Here is a 20324-nt window from a genome sequence, read left to right as displayed (position 1 = left end):
TCTACGGTATTCATGCCGTAGAACGTAAAGTGAACTTTCAAAATGTAAGTCGATATACTAATTATCGGTAGATAGCTTAACACTATATAAAGCATGTCATGAAAAGAAACAAATAACTGGTTTTAGTTCAGGTCGTAATGTTTATTTTTTCTTGGTAACGATTTTTTAATCAAAAAAGAAAAATTACGACCTGAATTAAAACTAGTTCTCTCTGTCCCTGCGAAGTGAAAGTTGACCCCACCTAAAGGTCAACCTTCCACTTCATCGCCAAAATCTAGAGGCCAACCTTCCACTTCATCCCATTTTTGAGAATGAAGTGGAAGGTTGACCTATACCCCAATCTAGAGGTCAATCTTTCCACTTCATCCCATTATTGGGAGTGCTTCTTTATATTCGTCAATACGTCGTCTGGAAAAAGGCAAACTTACCCTTATTTTTTGAGTTTTTGCTGAATCTCAGGGTGAGCATATATGCATGCCTACCAAATGATATTATATGGATTTGCAAATATATATATATATATACACTGATTGATATTGGTGTATATTAATTTTTATCACTAAAATAAAAAAGATTAGTCGATGGTTATGGAGCTTATACTCCAACACAACTTTACCCATTCATTCTAAGGAGAAAGGTATGAATCTGTACTAGTACGAAGTAGAGGGTAAACTGAGATGTCAGGGAAGAGAGGTGGAGGCACCAATATATATACCCATGTCAAAGTCCTATATATGGTTTGTAGCCTGGTCCATTAACAATTACAATATGCAAAGTGATAATTAAGTTCATGGATTGGCAAAATTCGGAGTTGTCAATCTTATCTTAGTCGAGAAATGATTGTCTCAACTACGACGAATTCACATATGCCAAAAGTCGGAATGCCTTATTTCGAATATATCGGAATGAGTTATTTCTAAAACGTAATAACCTGTAGAGTACTGTGGTGCACTTATTACTAAAGAGTCAAAGTTATAAGGTATTATAGTTTTTTCACTCCTGCCTTCCATGAGTTTCTTTCTTTTCTATTCTTTTCTTTTTTTAAATTACAGAAACATATTAATTAAGGGTGAGTGGGTTCAAGTATCTTATATTTTATATGAGATCCGGACCCTACCCTATAGAAAATAGGTTCTTAAAATTTAAACCGTGTCCCTATCTTATTAGGTTAGGGAAGCGGAATCTATCCACGACTAGTATTATACCTCAGATTCCGACTACATTGTTTAGAATCTATTCCCTTTTTTCTTTAGGAGAGGCGGAAATTTAAACATCGTAATGTTGTAAAGGAATAAAAGAAGAAAATAGAAGATGCAAGATTTTCAAATAATCTTTAACAATTGTCACATAATTCTTTAAAAATTGAGTAAATAAAATTGTAAGAATGGAACGCTGGATTGGAAAGTAGGGATTCGCCATACAAATGTGAGGATTGGCTCGCTAATTATGGTCTTAGATGGTCAGTTGGTTTACAAAGATTCAACATGCCTCCCGTGGCATTGCATTTGGTACTTTTGAGCAATGTAACCCCGGGTCACGTCCCCTAGATGCTGTTTGATTCTATATGTATTAGGAAAATAGATGAAATATTGTTTTTGTATGATATACATAACTACAGGATGGAAATGATCAATACCTTACTTCATTTGACATTAATCTTTTATTTTGACATTACCTTTCTTCATTTATGTAAATCTGATAGTCAATCTCTGAAAAAGATCACTAATCCCCGAGTCCAACTTCGTGAGTACTGTTTATACGAGATAATCTGTACTGTTTTTTGTGTAAGGGTAAATTGCACTGGTGGTCCAAAATGTTTTACAAATGTTTTATGATGGTCCAAAAAAGTTTTTTTCGCTAATGATGGTACAAAATGTTTTAAAGTTGTTTCATGATGGTACAAACCGTCAACTCGAGCTTGACGCCGTCAAGCCGACGCTGACGTGGCTACTACGTGTCACCTCCTTGCTAACGTGGCCGAAAAATTTTAAATAATTCGAAAAATTTTAAAATTTTAAAATTTAAAATAATTTAAATTTAAAATTTAAAATAATTTAAATTTAAAATTTAAAATAATTTAAATTTAAAATTTAAAAAATTTTAATATTAAATTTTTCTACAATTATTTAAAATTATTTTTAAAATAATTTAAAAATAATTAAAAATCATTAAATTTTTAAAAAATTTTAAAATTTTGAAAATTTTAAAATTTTTTTTTTTTTTTTTTTTTTCAAAATTTTTACTCTTTTTTGGTATTTTTGTATTTTTTTTATATATATTTTAAAAAAATAAAAAATATTTTAAAAATCCTTTTAAAATAATTTTAAAATTTTCAAAAATTTTAAAATATTTTTTTTTTTTTTAAAAATTTTTTACTTTTTTTTTGTATTTTTTTAATTATTTTTTTGTATTTTTTTGGACTTTTTAAAATTTTATTTTGTCTTAAATGACGTGGCGCACTATGATTGGTTCCACATAACAAAAGTAACACATAGGACGCGCCACGTCAGCAAAATGTTAACGGTGTCAGGGTCAATTGACGGTTTGTACCATCATGAAACAACTTTGAAATATTTTGTACCTTCATGTAGCGAAAAAAACTTTTTGGACCATCATGAAACATTTGTAAAACATTTTGGACCACCGGTGCAATTTACCCTTTGTGTAAAGCAAAATTGTTTGATCTCTTCACCAAAAAAAAAAAGAGAAGATTTGTTTGATCTCACCTTTTATTCCGAAAATTGGATGAATTATACAAAAAGTCATGAACTCACAAGAACTATGATGCGGCAGAAGACGTGGCAAATTGATATCTCGAGAAAAATAGGTTATGACGACCCTATCTCGAGGGAAACGGTCTCCAGAGCAAAACTCACGGCCATTGCAGTGAAAAGACAAGATTTATGCCGAATTCTATTGTTTAGGGCCTCAAACGGATATTTTTATGTTATTTGGGCGTTTTTATAATTTTAGGAAAAGTTTATATCTTTCCTGCAATTTAGACATTTTTAATTCTATTTAAGCATTGTAAAATCCTAGGGTTAAGGAAGTTGTCTTTTGATCAATTAATAAAAATTGGAGTTTTCGTGCTCTTTGCCCAATCTCGGATTTGATTCGACTTTGATGCCTATTCCTTGGTATTCGTAGAATCAATAGGTGATAGAAGGTCGTAATTCCGTTATTTGTACTCGAATCAACGGGTCTGTGACTAGTTACTCGCGTATATGCTGCGTCAAACTATAACTCCCATTTTATTTTCACATCTACAATGCTATTAACTCTTCTTGTCAATCCTAATGTGACTCCATTAACCAACATCAGTCGGTTCAAGTAATGCGGCGCTTGTAAGCAAAATCGCAGGTTCGAGTCTTGTAAATGGAAAAAATTCACGTTATGAGAGTTTTACCCTCCTAGTGGGCCGATCAAGCTCAAACTGGATTAGCGAAAAAAAAAGAAAAAGAAAAGGAAATTAGGGGTAGTGGGTCAGGGGGTCTGGGGGTTGCACCGGCGTTCACCACTCTCTGGTTGAAATCGCCGTTCACCTCCAGAGCCATCAATTTTTTTGTTTGTCCCTCTATGTTCCTAATCAACCGTGCATCAATTGTTTTTGTTTTTCCTTTTTTAGGTGTACACCTTGATATTCGAAAACTCAATGGGCCTCCAACTATTTTTTTCCTTCTTAAATCATTATAATATTATTTATCATGGTGGGTATAATCTTTTTAATCCATATTATATATGGCTTAGATATAAAAGAACATAGCAAAGGCATTGCAATGCCGCAATTTGGTTTAAGAAAATGACCACAACTTAAGCTTGCTTTCATACGGAAAACACAATTACTAAAAATAAGAGAAAGCAAGGTAATTACAATTTCTATAATTTTGAAGGCGTATTCGATGAATCTAGTAATCTTGGACCTCCTAAATGTGCTTGTGACTACTGTGTGTTCATTTGTATAAGGAGAAAACACGAACAGAGGGGCCAGTCAAATAGTCGAGTGCTGTTTGGAATGAAGAGTCCAACTACCTTTCTCCAAAAAAACAGTCTACGTTGCTTGAGGAGCAACTTTTTTTTTTTTGGGTAAAGAAATTGGAGGAGTAACTAGATTTTAAAGGAGGGAAAGTGGTTGCATTATATCGGCAGAAATTTCGTACACACAATGCAGCTTTTTTATGCAAACTAATCAGGTTAATTGATTAAAATAAGATCACTTAACTTGATTATTTTTATTGGTCAATTGGCCCAATTCACATGAATAGGTAAATAAATAAAATTAAATAAAAATGTAGAGGTAAATTTTATAAACTTCTATCTTCATGCTTTGTCAATTTATGAAGTTATTATTATACGTCAATTTAAATATTTAACAGCGCGTAACGTGGTGCAGAATCCAGTTTTAGATAAATCGAAAGACAAAGATCGTACCGCTATATCCTGATGCTCGCATGAGCCTGTAAAATAGAGAAGAATAAAGGAAATTTAATTAATGGATTGTATGTTGCATTCGTCCAAGAATAAACATACGTAAAACCTAGTCATATATTCACCCAAAATATCTGGAGTCATATGAAACTCCTTTTTTAACTATAATATTCCTAATTTTCCAAATGATCAATTGATCGTGAGCTTCAACTCATTAATCATTTGGTTTAATCGTAAAAAGAAAAGAAAAGAAAAGAATCCCAGGAGATGCAAGTTGCGAGTGGTGGTCCTAAATTGGAGGTCACCCACTACACCAGCCTACTTAATGTCTACCAATAAAACAGACATGTTGAATATTGAATGCGGTACAATTTGTAAACCGTATTATTATTGGATAAAGTTCACCAGCAGTCATAGCTGAGACAAGTTGACACCCTTATTGAAGTTTTTTTAAGCTAATACTTTGAAAACATATCGTGATTTGGCACAATTGACTTATTAATTGGCAAGGAGCGTAGTCTCTAACATTAACCCTTGGTATGCTCATTTGAAAACATCACAAACAATAGAAAGAAAGAGAGAGAGGATAGAAGGGAAATGGAAATGGAGGTAGGCAACAAGTGGACGATACTTTTTTTTGGAGGAGCAGGCTACATTGGCAAGAACACGGTAAGGGCGACTTTGGAACTTGGGCATTCCACTTTCGTGTACGCTCGACCGCTCTCTGCGCACAGCATTCCTCTGGCTAACTTGGATCTGCGTGACGAGTTCCGAGCCATTGGCATCACCATTGTCGAAATCGCTCTCGCTCTCTCTCTCTCTCTCTCTCTCTCTCTCTCTGAATGTCCATACTTTTTTCATTCACAAATGTCTATACGTTTTGATAATATTGTTATCGGCCTAGTGATCATGGCTAGAGCAAATAAACATCGGAAAAATCTGCCCAACACTTGGTATCTTAACTGTCTTCTTTAAACTTTATAACAAAAAAAAAATCTAGCTAGTGGTATTTTCTTTTGCCAAGAAAGAGAGCTCAGTGCGATGCCATTTATTTTCAATATGAAATCAACAAATTTTTCGTTAGAAACTTCTCGTATCTTGTTATTTCTCTCGTTTATGTCCTACTAGGAGCATGGTCCTCCCTTAGCATGACTCATATTGCCCATCCTATCCAAACAACCTTTTGATTTTGATATTCGATGCTCTATTTGATGGTCGACCATAGATGGACAAGATCGGGCGCCACCTTTTCTATGAAAGGACCAAGAATTAACTCTGTAAGGCATATAAAGATCATGGTGTTAATATGTTTCACATGTTTTGGCCTAGTACATTAAAGGGCAATACAAATATAGAACTCTTAATTAGATACTCCATCTAGAGGTAGAGTTCGATCATGAGGTGTCTGATCGATTAATTACATTATAGAACATGCTGCTGCCACAGCAACGCCTCCAATGACTTGTCCGATGGTGGCACCCACGGCAAAGGCCTCCATTGCCTTAAAAGCCCTATTCCATTTCCCCTGAGAAATATTATAATTACTTAATTATCTATATATAATATATAATGGCAACATGTAATGTATGTAAGGATAAATGTACTTCACCATATATGACGAAACGACAAACCCTCAACTCATCGTTGAGCCTTTTTCACGAACCGGAAAGGAATTACTTCATGTGCAAGATATGATAACTAAAAGCTTTTGAGTTCTTATCTTATCAGTTTATACACCTAGAAATTCAAGATAAAACACCTAAAAATTAAAATGACGTTATTTACATAATTTGAATATATGAAATAATTTTATGCATTACTTATTTTACTCCAATACATATATATACATATAGATATATAAATTAATGTTTCAATCATAGTAAAATAATGAAATTTAGTTAAATTCAAAACAAGTATATCAAAATGAAAATTCTAAAAATTATCAATATTTATCATGTTTATGATTTTTCAGTTAAATTATAGTAAGAACTATAGACATACAGGAAAGATAAGTTTAAGAATTAAGTAAATCTATAATTAGAAAGATAATACTAGATTTTAATGTAAGAAATATTAGAAAAGTATCTATCATATATAATTAAAGTAGGCCCCTGTAAGTAAGGAGTTCTCCATTCAATCTACGAGTTTTCGTTGACTGATATAGATTTGAAATTTTACTGAACATTTGTAATTATTTATGTTTTTTTCTATGATTTTTCCAATAAAAAAAATTATAAGAAGTAAATTTACATTGTTCTCAGTTTAACATTTTAACTCTCTCCCCCCTCTAATATACAAGAGTTCTATTCTATCTAGTGTGGACTTCCATGGTCAAATAGACTATAAATCACCCATAACCAATTCACAATTCATGTTTTGTATGATATGAGCATATTTCAATAAGTCTATAAAGATATTCTTATCGATATTTTATAATGGCCTATTGTTAAAAATATGAATAATTCTTAGCATCTGCACAATGCGAGGGTTTCAAAACTAGTATATATAGAAATAATAAAAATTGCTTATTCATAGCTTACCCTAATTCTTATAAGTTTTAATATTACTGTGTATCAGCTACATTGAACACTCGTGTTTCACTAGCACCGCATGCATCTTCAGCTCCCACAGGGAAAAGTTTGTCCAATCAAATCGCGGTATCTAGAATCCGGTCATACTCGTTCCTTTCATCAAGATCAAAACAACACGAACACAATTTCACTTCATGAACCTCGCTCTTATACCACTTGTTAGGGAATTCCAGGATCGTTCGTACAAAAATAAACTCGTGACATTGAGGAGATTAGGAAGAGAGGAAAAACACGATCGGCATATGTGATTCAGGACAGTGATGTCCATCCATCCACGGGCAAGACTCCGGGCACAATTTTCTTCTTATTTCCGGCAACAAATTACAACAGAAATTATAATTTAGCATACTCCCCTAAATCCCATAGAACTCCCACATATCCCGATTTATTAGGAGACACTAAATCCCAAACAACTTAAGGAATCCCATAGAAATCTATCTATAGATATCCTAATAATATTTAAATTCCTAATATGTATACACAAGAAATCTTTAAAAATCTAGATTACATCTCAAGAATATATATCACCATCAAGATTTCTCGATTTCTCAATTTCTCATATCCCAGAATATATATCAACATATTTTTTTCAGTGAACATAACACACATATATATATATATTAAATTCGTATTTCAGATACTTCTAGGATGGGATTAGGGTTGGTGGCAACTTTAAAATGTAATTAAAGCTCGCGCAAGAATCGTTTGAGACATGGTCAAAAATTAACTTTTCGTTGAAATATGTAAAAAAAAAATTCTTCTGATTATAGACATATTACCTCTTTTATGCCTCTGGCAGCGGATCGATTTTGCACACCAGGTACGAGAGTGAGGTAGTAGTAGAGGGTGATGACCTCATTGAAATCGAGAGTCCCGTTACCATCTCGGTCGAACATTTTGAACATATCAGCGGAATCAGTTCCGTTATACATGCCCGCCTCTTGGAGGAACTCGAGGAACTCAACTAGACTCACGCTACCATCTCCATCCGTGTCCAGTGATTTGAAGAACTCCTTTGCTAAGCCCTTCTGCTTCTTCGTCAGCGACTGATAATTAGCCAAGGCAGCGTTCCTAAGCTCCTCCATTCCTCTCTCACAAGCCCCGATATTTCTTATCAATAAAGATGGGAACTGTATCTATAGAGTCACTCTTTTCTTCCCTTCTTTTTGTGTTTTTCAGCAATGAAACCTGACTGGTGTTCATAAGTTGCTGTCTATCTATATATAAGACATTCATTTGGCTGTGTTTTGTACCCCTCTACCAAAGTCAACGAAGAAATTTAAAACAATATGTTCTGTCGGGCTTCGCCCCTTATTTCATCGAAAAAAATATGTATTAGGGATGAGCCTAGTGGTGCCTATAGTATCAAAACTACGAAAAAATAATAATTGATTATTTTGAAGAACTCGAAAAATCATATAGAAACAACTTGATTGTAATTTATAGGCATATTGAACGACTAAAACTAGAAAATACATAATTTTATTTTAATTTGATATACATATCATTAAGGATCATATTTTAATATTCTATTGAAAACTCATATAAATTCAATCTACTTCTCGACGTAGCGATCTTGGGTGTGAGTCAAGTGAGACTGAATCTCTGTATTTTATAATCTCCGTTCTTTAAAGTGGATTGTTCTCTGGTGTTACCCTTGGAGGTTTCTCCTTTCTCATTGAGAGGGGTTTTACCACGTATGTCGTTCATCTCTTGATTTCTCGATTTTTGTCCGCATGTTCGTTAATCGCATCGAGATCACAACAGTCGGTATCAGAGCTACGGTCAGTCAACAAGGATGTTGGGACCAAAGCTTGAGGTCGAGAAATTTGATCGAACAAATGATTTTGGACTATGGAGAGTTAAGATGAAGATACACTTAATCCGTAATGGACTTGAAGTGGCGATTGATAGAGAAGACAAGCTACCATCGGCTCTCAAACCAGATGATGAGAAGGCCACGATGTCAAAGGCCTTGAGCATAATAATATTGAGCCTGACAAACAAGGTCCTACGGAAGATCTTCGATTTGACCTCTCCAACGGAGGTATGGGAGAAATTGGAGACCCTATACATGACGAAATCGTAGATGAATCGTATGTATATGAAGCATACAACTAGCAATTATCAAAATTTGTTGTCAGCATATATACCAAATTATAAAAAATTAAAATTTTGCAAGTCTGCGCAAAGCCCGAACCGTACAACTACGTTAATTATTATTTACAAAGACCAACTTAAACAATATAACATACTGTCACAAACAACAACGCCGAGGGACGTGCCGGTGAAGCTAGTAAATATACAGAGGCTGGAAGAGAATACCAAGGCACCATATAAGTCGAATTCAAAAATCTTTAACTACATATTAAAGATTGACTGTTAAGAGCAAAAAATTTAAAAATTTTAAAAAAATTATAAATTTAAAAAAAAAAAAGAGAGAGAGAGAGAGAAAGATTCCTCATATTTTAAGTGTAAAAATGAGTTTTGCCTTCTTCTTTTTTGCTAGGTAATTTTTTTTGCCGTATAATTCTTTCTCGAATATTGAAAGTTTTCTTCATTATTTCAAATAATTCGTGTTAAAAAAAATCTTTCTTTTTTTTTGGTTACAAGAAAAGGCATATGTCTAACACAAAGACATAAAAATCCTGATAATTAGTAAATGGGCACATGTAGTTCCATAAAATATCGAACTTGGAACCTCTTAGCTACCAAGAGTGAGCGTGTGCCGCTGCGCTATAACCTCTTTTGAAAAAAACTCTTTGTTACATAGTTAAAATCTCAACATTTCAAATCAAACCCAAACTGTACATTTCTGAAAATAATATTTCGCTCTGACGTTCTTTTACTCTTAAGTCACTGACAGTCTCATAGGAAAAAAGTGTATCTCCTAATTACGCAACTTTGCACTTCTTAGTTTTATTGTATATTTTTTCCTCTGATTACAAATGCAAAATTGTTTTATATTTTTTAAGATGCTGCCACAATTTTTTCATAATACAATTGTTATAACTTATAATGATCAATATTTATTTCATAAAATACCGAAACTAGTTACCTTATGGAAAAAAATGATGTCCCTAACTTTAATTCAAACCGTATAAGCATAGCTGGAAAGAACTTATCATTCAAGAGAGTTAGAGATGGTGTAGCGCGGTGGCGCACATCCTCGTCTTATAACTAAGGTTCTTCTTCTTCTTCTAAGAATTGAATTTTTTATAAGTTGAGAGTAAAATGTCATTGAATTATAAATTTCTCTTTGGATAATTGATTCCCATGATGCACATGACTAGTGACCAATTAAATATAGAATTGAATTTTTTATAAGTTGAGAGTAAAATGTCATTGATGCACATGACTAGTGACCAATTAAATATGCAAGTACAATTATACAAGTCGTTCGAGCAACTGCCTTGACAGTGAGTACATGATCACTTACATGATTTCACGATAACTCGAATTCAGGTGTTTACCAAATTCTAATCATTCAGAAAATGATTCCGAATGAAAATGAAAAAAATATATATTAAAAACACTCGTCTTTTATTAAATATTTAGAATTTTTATTTTATTGTAAGTTCATAAGCCTCTCTTGTGATTGAAAAAAATTTTCACTTATAAGAATTGAATTATTTATAGGTCGAGAGTTAAATGTCAGTGTATTATAAATTCCTTTTTTGACAATTGATTCCCATGGTGCACGTGCCTATTGACTAATTAACTATGCAAGTATAATTATAAAAGTCGTGCATGCAGCTGTCTTGACAGTGAAAACATAATCACTTACATGGTTTCACGATAACTTGAATTTGGGTGTTTACCAAATAATATATTCTAAATCATTCAAAAACTGATACAGAATGAAAATGAAAAAATAATTAAATATCAAGAACAAATTCCTGCAAAAAAAAAGGTTGAAGATAAAAATGGAAAAAAAGTTAAAAGATTGAGGATTATAAGTCACCTTTTTTGTTCCTTCTTTTTGTGTTTTTCAGCAATGAAATCTGACTGGTGTTCATACGTTTCTGTCTATCATTTGGCTGTGTTTTGTGCCCTTCTACCAACGCCAACGAAGAAATTTAAAACAATATGTTCTATCGGGTTTCGCCCCTTATTTCATCGAAAAAAAAATGTCTTAGTGATGAGCCTAGTGGTGCCCATAGTATCAAAACTACGAAAAAATAATAATTTATTATTTTGAAGAACTCGAAAAATCATATAAAAACAACTTGATTGTAAACAGCTTGATTGTAATTTATAGGCATATTGAACGACTAAAACTAGAAAAATAAATAATTTTATTTTAATTTGATATACATATCATTAAGGATCATACTTTAATATTCTATTGAAAACTCATATAAATTCAATCTACTTCTCAATGTAGCGATCTTGGGTGTGAGTCGAGTGAGATTGAATCTCTGTATCTTATAATCTCCGTTCCTTAAAGTGGATTGTTCTCCGGCGCTACCCCTGGAGGTTTCTCCTTTCTCATTGAGAGGGATTTTACCACGTATGTCGTTCATCTCTTGATTTCTCGATTTTTGTTCGCCTATTCGTTAATCGCATCGAGATCACAACAGTCGGTATCAGAGCTACGGTCAGTCAACAAGGATGTTGGGACCAAAGCTTGAGGTCGAGAAATTTGATCAAACAAATGATTTTGGACTGTGGAGAGTGAAGATGAAGATGCTTTTAATCCGTAATGGACTTGAAGGGGCGATTGATGGAGAAGACAAGCTACCATTGGCTCTGAAACCAAATGATGAGAAGGCCACGTTTTCAAAGGCTTTCAGCATAATAATATTGAGCCTGACAGACAAGGTCCTGCAGGAGATCTGCGCTTTGACCGCTTCAACGGAGGTATGGGAGAAATTGGAGACACTACATGACAAAATCGTAGACGAATCGTATGTATCTGAAGCATACAACTAGCAATTATCAAAATTTGTTGTCAGCATATATAAAGCATTACCAAGAATTAAAAATTTGCAAGTCTGCGCAACGCTCGAACCGTACAACGACGTTAATAATTATTTTCAAAGACCAACTTAAACAATATTATATACTTAAACAATATAATATACTGTCACTAACAACAACACCGAGGGACGTGCCGGTGAAGCTAGTAAATATACAGCGGCTGGAAGAGAATACGAAGGCACCATATAAGTCGAATTCAAAAATCTTTAAGTCCATATTAAAGATTGACTGTTAAGAGCAAAAAATAAAAAAAAATAAAATAAAAAAGAGAAAGATTTCTCATATTTTAAGTGTAAAAATGAATTTTTCCGTTTTTTTTTTGCTGGATAATTTTTTTTTGCCGTATAATTCTTCCTCGAATATTGAAAGATTTCTTGATAATTTTAAATAATTCCTATTAAAAAAACTCTTTCTTTTTTTTCAGTTACAAGAAAAGGCATAAGTCTAATACAAAGAAAGAAAAATCCTAATAACTAATAAAGGGGCACAGATAGTCCCATAAAATATTGAACTTGGAATCTCTTAGTTACTAAGAGTGAGATTGCGCTGCTGCGCTACAACCTCTTTTGAAAAAAACTCTTTGTTACATAGTTAAAATCTCAACGTTTTAAATCAAACCCAAACTGTACATTTCTGAAAATAATATTTCACTCTAACGTTCTTTTACTCTAAGTCACTGACAATCTTGTAGGAAAAGAGTGTATCTCCCAATTACGCAACTTTGCACTTCTTAGTTTTATTGCATAATTTTTCCTCTTATTACATATGCAAAATTGTTTTATGTTTTTAAAGATGCTGCCACAATTTTTTCATAATACAATTGTTATAACTTATAATGATCAATATTTATTTCATAAAATACCGAAACTAGTTACCTTATGGAAAAAAAATGATGTCCCTAAATTTAATTCAAACCGTACAAGCATAGCTGGAAAGAACTTATCATTCAAGAGAGTTAGAGATGGACTGAGGGAAGAGAGTTGTAGTTTATTCCTTAAATTTTTGATATTTTAAGAAAATTTATATATTTCTTTTTATATTTTTATTCCTTGTTTTTCCCCTAATTAAAAAAAAACTTCATCAAAGAGTGTGTAGCGCGGTGGCGCACATCATCACCTGATAACCAAGAGGTTCCAGTTTCGATACTCAGGTGAAACTACATCTACGCATTTATTAAATATGTAAACTTTCTATTTCATTTAAGTAGACTCATGAACCTCTCTTGTAACTGAAAAAAAAATATATATATATCCCCAGTGCTCCATCAAGGACTTCGCCCTCCTAAATCCATATCCAGGATCAGTCCTTGAAAAAAGCTCGTCCAGTCATTGCAGCCTAATCATAATTTATGTTCAAATGTATCTAATAAATCAGCATTGAACTTATTGAGAATCTTGAAATCGTACGACGCCATCACCCTATCTTTAGTGTCTCCCGTCTCCCCCTCTAGCATGTCACGGGTTTCAGGCATCATTATTCACTAATGTTTACAAGAAGAATCGATCTACGCAATTCAAGCACGTGCATGAATGCAAAAACTTTTTCTTATAATTAATATAACTAGTCATGAATTGAAAACAGGCATTTTCACATAGTTGATTTGGAGACAGTTATAGAAAATTCTAATAACATAACAAGTCATAAAATACAAGTATATAAATCCTTCCCTCTATCTTTCATGTAAGTATGAAGCATAACTAATTATAAATTAAAGTTGCTTAAATGGATTTCAATCCTCCAATCCTAAAATTAAAAATAAATAGTATTCAAACTTCTTTAGTATATACTAGAAAGGAACCTGAGCGATGCCGCCGGTATCCAAAAAATGTTATCAATCAACAATATTTTCATATGATCGAAGAGCGAGGAATGATATTTCTAATCTTAGAAATTATAAACTATTAACAAATTAATATCGCGGGAAAAATTGATACAACGCTTTAAATTTGAAATTGTCTTAGAGTAATGAACATATAGACGTAGAGAAAAGGAAGAAGAAGAGAAACTTAATTAAACGATATGATAAGAAAAATATAAAAAGGTAAAAGTTTTTATGAAATATTAAATAGTGATTATATAGTATCTATATATAGGAAGGAGAACTATATATATATATAGATGTTAGAGTTTTTATTAATTTTATAAAATTGAAAAATGCATTAGGGACAAAAAAACTGTTTTGGGGGGCGGGTGGGGGGCAAATGCAGCTTCAGTATAGTCTTTATCATTGACAGGAAAAAAAAAAAAGTCTTTGACCTTTTCAATTCACAGGGGGACCTTCACCCTTCTTTACTCTGGACTGGAATCCCTAGAATGCACAGGGATTATAGGTTTGTTTCGATATTAGACTACTCGTGTTCCTTTATTAGATATTTATAATTTATATTTTATTATAAATCTACGAACTTCTCTTGTGATCTAAAAAAAATATCTTACTGATAAGAATTGAATTTTTTATAAATCGAGAGTAAAATGTCATTGTATTACAAATTTTTCTTTTGACAATTGATTCCATGATGCACATGACTATTGACTAATTAAATATGCAAGTACAATTGTACAAGTCGTTCATGCTACTGCCTTGACAGTGAGTACATGATCACTTACATGATTTCACGATAACTCAAATTTGCGGGTTTACTAAATCTGTGTGTTTGGTATTAGAATTGAGTTGAGTTGAGTTTTGATTTTAATTGGTTTAATAATTGTGTTGTTGAATTATGAGAAAAAGTGTGAAAAAGTAATGAATAGTTGAGATAAAGTAATGATTAAGTAATGATTGTGTTAATGAATTGTGGAAAAAATAGTAAATATTGAGAGAATTTAATATTAAAAATTAAATTGAATGGTTAAAAAATTAAAAAAATGAAAAAGTAATAATTGTATTGTTAATATGAAGATAAGTGGAGTTGAGTTGAGTTAAAAAAAATTCTAAATCCAAACCCACATCATTCCGAAAATGATTTCAAATGAAAATGAAAAAATAATTAAATATTAAAAACAAGCATCATTTATTAAATATTTAGAATTTTCATTTCATTTTAAGTTCATAAACCTCTTTTATGATTGAAAAAAAAGATATTTTACTTATAAGAATCAAATTATTTATACGTCGAGAGTTAAATGTCAGAATATTATAAATTCCTTTTTTGACAATTGATTCGCATGGTGCACAAGGCTATTGGCTAATTAACTATGCAGGTATAATTATAGACAGGGGCGGAGCCAACATATCTTGCCCCCCTGAACTTTAAATCTTTTAGACAAGCTACCATAGGCTCTGAAACCAAATGATGGGAAGGCCGCGATGTCAAAGGCCTTCAGCATGATAATATTGAGCCTAACAGACAAGCTCCTGCTGGAGATCTGCGATTTGACCTCTCCAATAGAAGTATGGGAGAAATTGGAGACACTATACATGACGAAATCGTAGACAAATCGTTTGTATCTGAAGCACATAACTAGTAATTATCAAAATCTGTTGTCAGCATATAAATTATCAAAAATTAAAAATTTGCAAGTCTGCTCAACGCCCGAGCCGCACAACTACGTTACTTATTATTTTCAAAGATTAAACAATATAATATACTGTCACTAACAACAACACCGAGGGACGTGCCGGTGAAGCTAGTAAATATACAGAGGCTGGAAGAGAATACCAATGCACCATATAAGTCGAATTCAAAAATCTTTAACTCCATATTAAAGATTGACTGTTAAGAGCACAAAAAATAAAAATAAAAAAGAGAGATTCCTCATATTTTAGGTGTAAAAATGAATTTTGCCCTTTTTTTTTTGGGTAAATTCTTTTGCCGTATAATTCTTTCTCGAATATTAAAAGTTTCTTTGATAATTTCAAATAATTCCTGTTAAAAAAACTTTCTTTTTTTTTCGATTACAAGAGAAGGCATAAATATAATACAAAAAAATAAAAAACTTAATAACTATTAAAAGAGCACCTATAGTCCCACAAAATATCGTACTTGAAACATTTTAGTTACCAAGAGTGAACGTGCGCCGCTGCACTGCAACCTCTTTTGAAAAAAACTCTTTGTTATATAGTTAAAATCTCAACGTTTCAAATCAGACCCAAACTGTAAATAATATGCCACTCTAATGTTCTTTTACTCTAAATCAAGTAAGTTGACAATTTCGTTCATGACTTATACAAATTGCATCAATTGAATCCCTGAAAAAAATATTGCATCAATTAGATCGATGATCACATCAATTTTATCCATGATCACATCAATTTAGTGTTTGGCCACTCCAATTTAGTCCTTACTCACATCAATTTTATCCTTAATCACATCAAGTTCATCCAAATTGATGTGTATCACAAATGTCCTTATGTCTATATTTTTTATTTGGGCTTTTTTTTATCATTTTTATAGAATTTTTGTTTCCATTTTTCATCAATATAATCCTTATACCCTTACATTAATATAGTCAGTATGATCGAAGAGCGAGAAACGATATCTGTAATATTGAAAATTATAAAATATTAACAAATTAATATCGCGTAAAAATTTGATATAATACTTTAAATTTGAAATTGTCTTAGTTTAATGAATATATAGACGTAGTGAAAAAAAAAAGAAAAAGAAGAGACACTTAATTAAATGATATGATAAGAAAAATATAGAAAAGGCAAAAGTTTATATGAAATATTAACATAGTGATTATATAGTATCTATATATAGAAAGGAGAGAATTTTATATACATATATATATATATATATATGTTAGAGTTTTGATTAATTTTATAAAATTGAAAGGGACAAAAAAGCTGTTTGGGGGCGGGTGGGAGGCAAATGCAGCTTCAGTAAAGTCTTTATCATTGACCCGGGGGGGGGGGGGCGCGCGGGGGGTCTTTATCTTTTCAATCACAAGGGGACCTTCACCCTTCTTTACTCTGGACTGGAATCCCTAGAACTCCCGTCTAAAAGTCTTCTGGACAGAGTTTTGGAGCTGGCTGCCTCCGTGTAGAGCTGACCGGAGGCACTGACTGCTTCCGTGTACCCAGAGGAGCTGACTGCCTTTGTGCTGGAGAATCTGTGGATGGCTCGCCTGATGGAGGGGTATTCCCCTTCATTGTTGATTTTTTCCTAACACATTTAGCTTTGAACCAGCCATTTTCTATAATTCTGCAAGAACATTCATCTTCATTAGGATCAAAGATAAGCAGTATATTGCATCTAATTTAAAAGAAATTAAACAAAATCGAGCAAAATCCATGAAAACTGAAACCAGTCAGTTTAAACCGAGCAAATTAAACCACCTACATATTCCCCACAACATTCACAAAACCAGTCAATGAAAACTGAAAAGAAAAAAGTAAAATTTAAACCAAAATCGAGCAAATCCATTCAATGCCCTCAGCAGAAATAGAACAAAGTACGGCCACAACAATACAATATCTCTATGCACTCAGCAGCTAAGGATAACAGTAAGAATAAACACAGCTGACAGGGAGATGCAAACCGATTAAATCTGGGGGACTTGCATTACTTCTAGAGAAAGAGAGAAGATGCACAGAGTACAGCATTTGCGTGATTACCATCTTTCCTTTTGTCTACTTATGAGCAAAAGGATTCAATCCTTGCTATATCATGAGAAAGTGAATGTCATTCACTGATGCTATCTAACAATATATGTGTCTCATATAACACAAATAGCCTATGCCAGTGATGAACCAGAAGGCCCAGAACTACAAGATGAATGCTATAAGGCAGCAACATCACAAAACTACAACCATAATATGGAACATCAGCCTCAAACTGTAATAGCCAAAGTCCACACGCACCAATTGAAACTCATGTATATTCAAGAGACTGAAACAAAAGGCCTAACAATCCAAACAAAAACAACACAAGGCCAAAGGGCAGTACCTAATCCCAGACATAGCCTTCCAGAATCTCTTCCAAAACAAAATTTTCCACTATTAGTTCACAGTGGCAATACGAAGACAACCTTAAATTTCTAAAACCAGCCTCGAGAAACAACCAGCAGAACCAAGAATCTAAACAACTCTTCGGAAAACAAAGAAAAAAGATCAACACTTAATCAAAACAACTCTTTGGAAAACAAGAAAAAAGCTAAAAATAAATAAAAATAAAGCTTAGTCCTTCCACAGAACTTGGTGGGCTGGGAACTCAGCTCAACTATTTTCAAAAATCCAAACTTTAGATAAAAAGTATGAATCAAACACAGGAATCAGCTGCCAATGTGAAAAGCAGACAGAGAATTTAGACCTTGCCCTTTCATTCTCTTCTCCTTCTCATCCCATTCTCAGCTCAGCTCAACTATCCTCACCTACAACTTAAAAGCACTCAGCTCAACTATCCTAACCCTTTCATTCTCTTCTCCCTGTCTTCCCATTCTCCCCTCTCCCTTCACTCTCTCACACATACAACTTAAACCCATAAACCCTCTTTGTAATTTAGACCATAAAAGTTGCCCATTCTTTAGAATTCAGAGAATTTAGACCTTACCCTTTCATTCTCTTCTCCCTCTCATTCCATTCTCAGCTCAACTCAACTATCCTCACCTACAACTTAAAAGCACAGCTCAACTATCCTCACCCTTTCCGTGTGAGGGTGAGGGGGCAAGACAGCGAAACTTTCCGTGTTCAAATCCCAGCCCAACTATCCTCACCCTTTCCGTGTTCAAACTTTCCGTGAGGGGGCAAGACAGAGTTCAAACACCTTCAGAGCATATGAAAAGCAATCAATTCTCCAGCAATCAAACACAGAGTTCAGAGTGGGGGCAAGACAGCGAAACAAACCTCCGGGGAGTGACAGAGTTCCGAGTGGAAGAACTGCAAGAACTCCGGCTCCTGTCACCGAGCAGAAAGTGGGAGACTCGAACTCCGAGTGGAAGAATCCGAAGAAGACCGGGCTTGGGCGTATCGAGTGGCTCCGGGGATGGTGCAGAACCCGCTCCCTCTTCCTTCCTTTGCTTCTGCGGTCGATGTCGATTCTGATTAAGAGTTCGAAGGTTGGGTTGGGTTTGGGTTGTTTGGGGGCGGCGGAAATTTAAATTAGGGATTCAAGAAGGGTGCCATTGCGAAATATTTCGTACGAACGGGTTTTGAGACGGATTTTAAAACTTATCCGTCTATAATCCGCCTAAAAATAAATATATAAATTGAAATGATTTTTTTTTTGGTCATTCCAAACCCTGCACAAATTGCTTCAAAAAACAATCACAGAGGATATATATTAAAATCCATTACAAATTTAGCTTACAACTTAATAAACCAGCAAATGGGTTTTATAAGATCAACTCAGAATCACTTCCCGGACTTGATATTCTCCTTCATCGGGATATGCTACAACTCTTCTACTTCGCCTTCTTCATATTCATCAATTTCATCTTCATCATCACTGTCCACAATGAAGTCATCAATCGTCCTACTTGGTCTAGTTTCATCACTTCTCGTACGTGGAATCTCCACGTACTCGAAAGTGTCGTCCTCTTCAACAAGCTAAGGCTCAACGATGTCAGTGCCAGATACACGTACCCATGAGCGATCCTCATTTTGAAATGCCACTTCCAAGGAATCAGCTAGTTCGACATGCCCAATCGGTTTTGTGTGAATAACTGCCCACCAATTCCTTTTACCTTTGATGCTGCAACGTTATGGTATATAGTATACTTGTCGATACTTCTCTAGAATAATGAATGGATCGTCTGGTACCAACCCTTATGATTCACTTCAACAATACTATACTCAGGATATAATTTGTGGGTTCCATTGGGAGAGGATGAATCAAACCAATGGCACAAGAATAAAATCAACTTCTTTATAGGATATCCAGGATATTGTAATTCAACGACCCTTTCTAATATCCCATAATAGTCATGATGAGTTGCTCCTTCGTCGATATTCCCCTTAACCCGAACGCCACAATTATATGTCGTCTTATTCTTTGTACATTCATTTGTTTGGAACTTGAACCCATTGATGAAGTATGTTTCTCACGTTTTGACCTTCTTATTGGGAAGCCAGGACATGTACACCAAATCTAGGCCCTTTATAAGATTACTCCGATCTGCAACCTGTCACGGATATTTATTGATGTTGATATCAACCAAGAATAAATCGAATTGATATAACTTGCTTTCATGCATACTTCAGTTAGGGTCCTCATGACTAATAATATACTTACGTAACTCTTGAACCAGGTTGAAAATTCACTTGAAACTCGATCTACAAGGATTTTGATCGACGCCACAAAATAACTATTTCATAATGCAAGTAGGATAATTAATTAGCAATTGAGAGCGTAAAAAGAACTGACTATTTAACTTTAGTATAGA

General features: G+C 33.6%; 1 protein-coding gene and 1 long non-coding RNA gene across 2 annotated transcripts; both read right to left on the bottom strand.

The window, feature by feature from the left end:
* Nucleotides 1-5703: 5703 nt before the first annotated feature.
* Nucleotides 5704-8207, bottom strand: LOC116188948 (calmodulin-like). Its single transcript, XM_031518401.1, has 2 exons — nucleotides 7796-8207; nucleotides 5704-5950 (listed from the first exon to the last, which is right to left on the bottom strand). The coding sequence occupies exons 1-2, from the start codon at nucleotides 8099-8101 to the stop codon at nucleotides 5843-5845; spliced, it is 414 nt and encodes a 137-aa protein (XP_031374261.1). The 5' UTR covers nucleotides 8102-8207; the 3' UTR covers nucleotides 5704-5842.
* A 7884-nt stretch (nucleotides 8208-16091) lies between these two features.
* On the bottom strand, nucleotides 16092-19096 carry LOC116187012. The gene is made up of 2 exons (XR_004151961.1): nucleotides 18787-19096; nucleotides 16092-17146 (listed from the first exon to the last, which is right to left on the bottom strand). It is a non-coding gene; the product is annotated as an uncharacterized LOC116187012 (long non-coding RNA).
* Nucleotides 19097-20324: the final 1228 nt, after the last annotated feature.

This window comes from Punica granatum, chromosome 8, assembly GCF_007655135.1.
Source record: "Punica granatum isolate Tunisia-2019 chromosome 8, ASM765513v2, whole genome shotgun sequence".
Lineage (NCBI taxonomy): Eukaryota > Viridiplantae > Streptophyta > Magnoliopsida > Myrtales > Lythraceae > Punica > Punica granatum.
The sequence above is the reverse complement of the archived record's forward strand: the minus strand, read 5'-3'. Positions and strand labels throughout refer to the sequence as shown.

Excerpts from the sequence above, each read along its gene's own strand:
- LOC116188948 (XM_031518401.1), bottom strand. The coding sequence starts at position 8,101 with ATGGAGGAGCTTAGGAACGCTGCCTTGGCTAATTATCAGTCGCTGACG. Across the intron at positions 5,951-7,795 it reads CTGCCAGAGGCATAAAAGAG|GGGAAATGGAATAGGGCTTT; the intron begins GTAATATGTCTA and ends AATATTTCTCAG.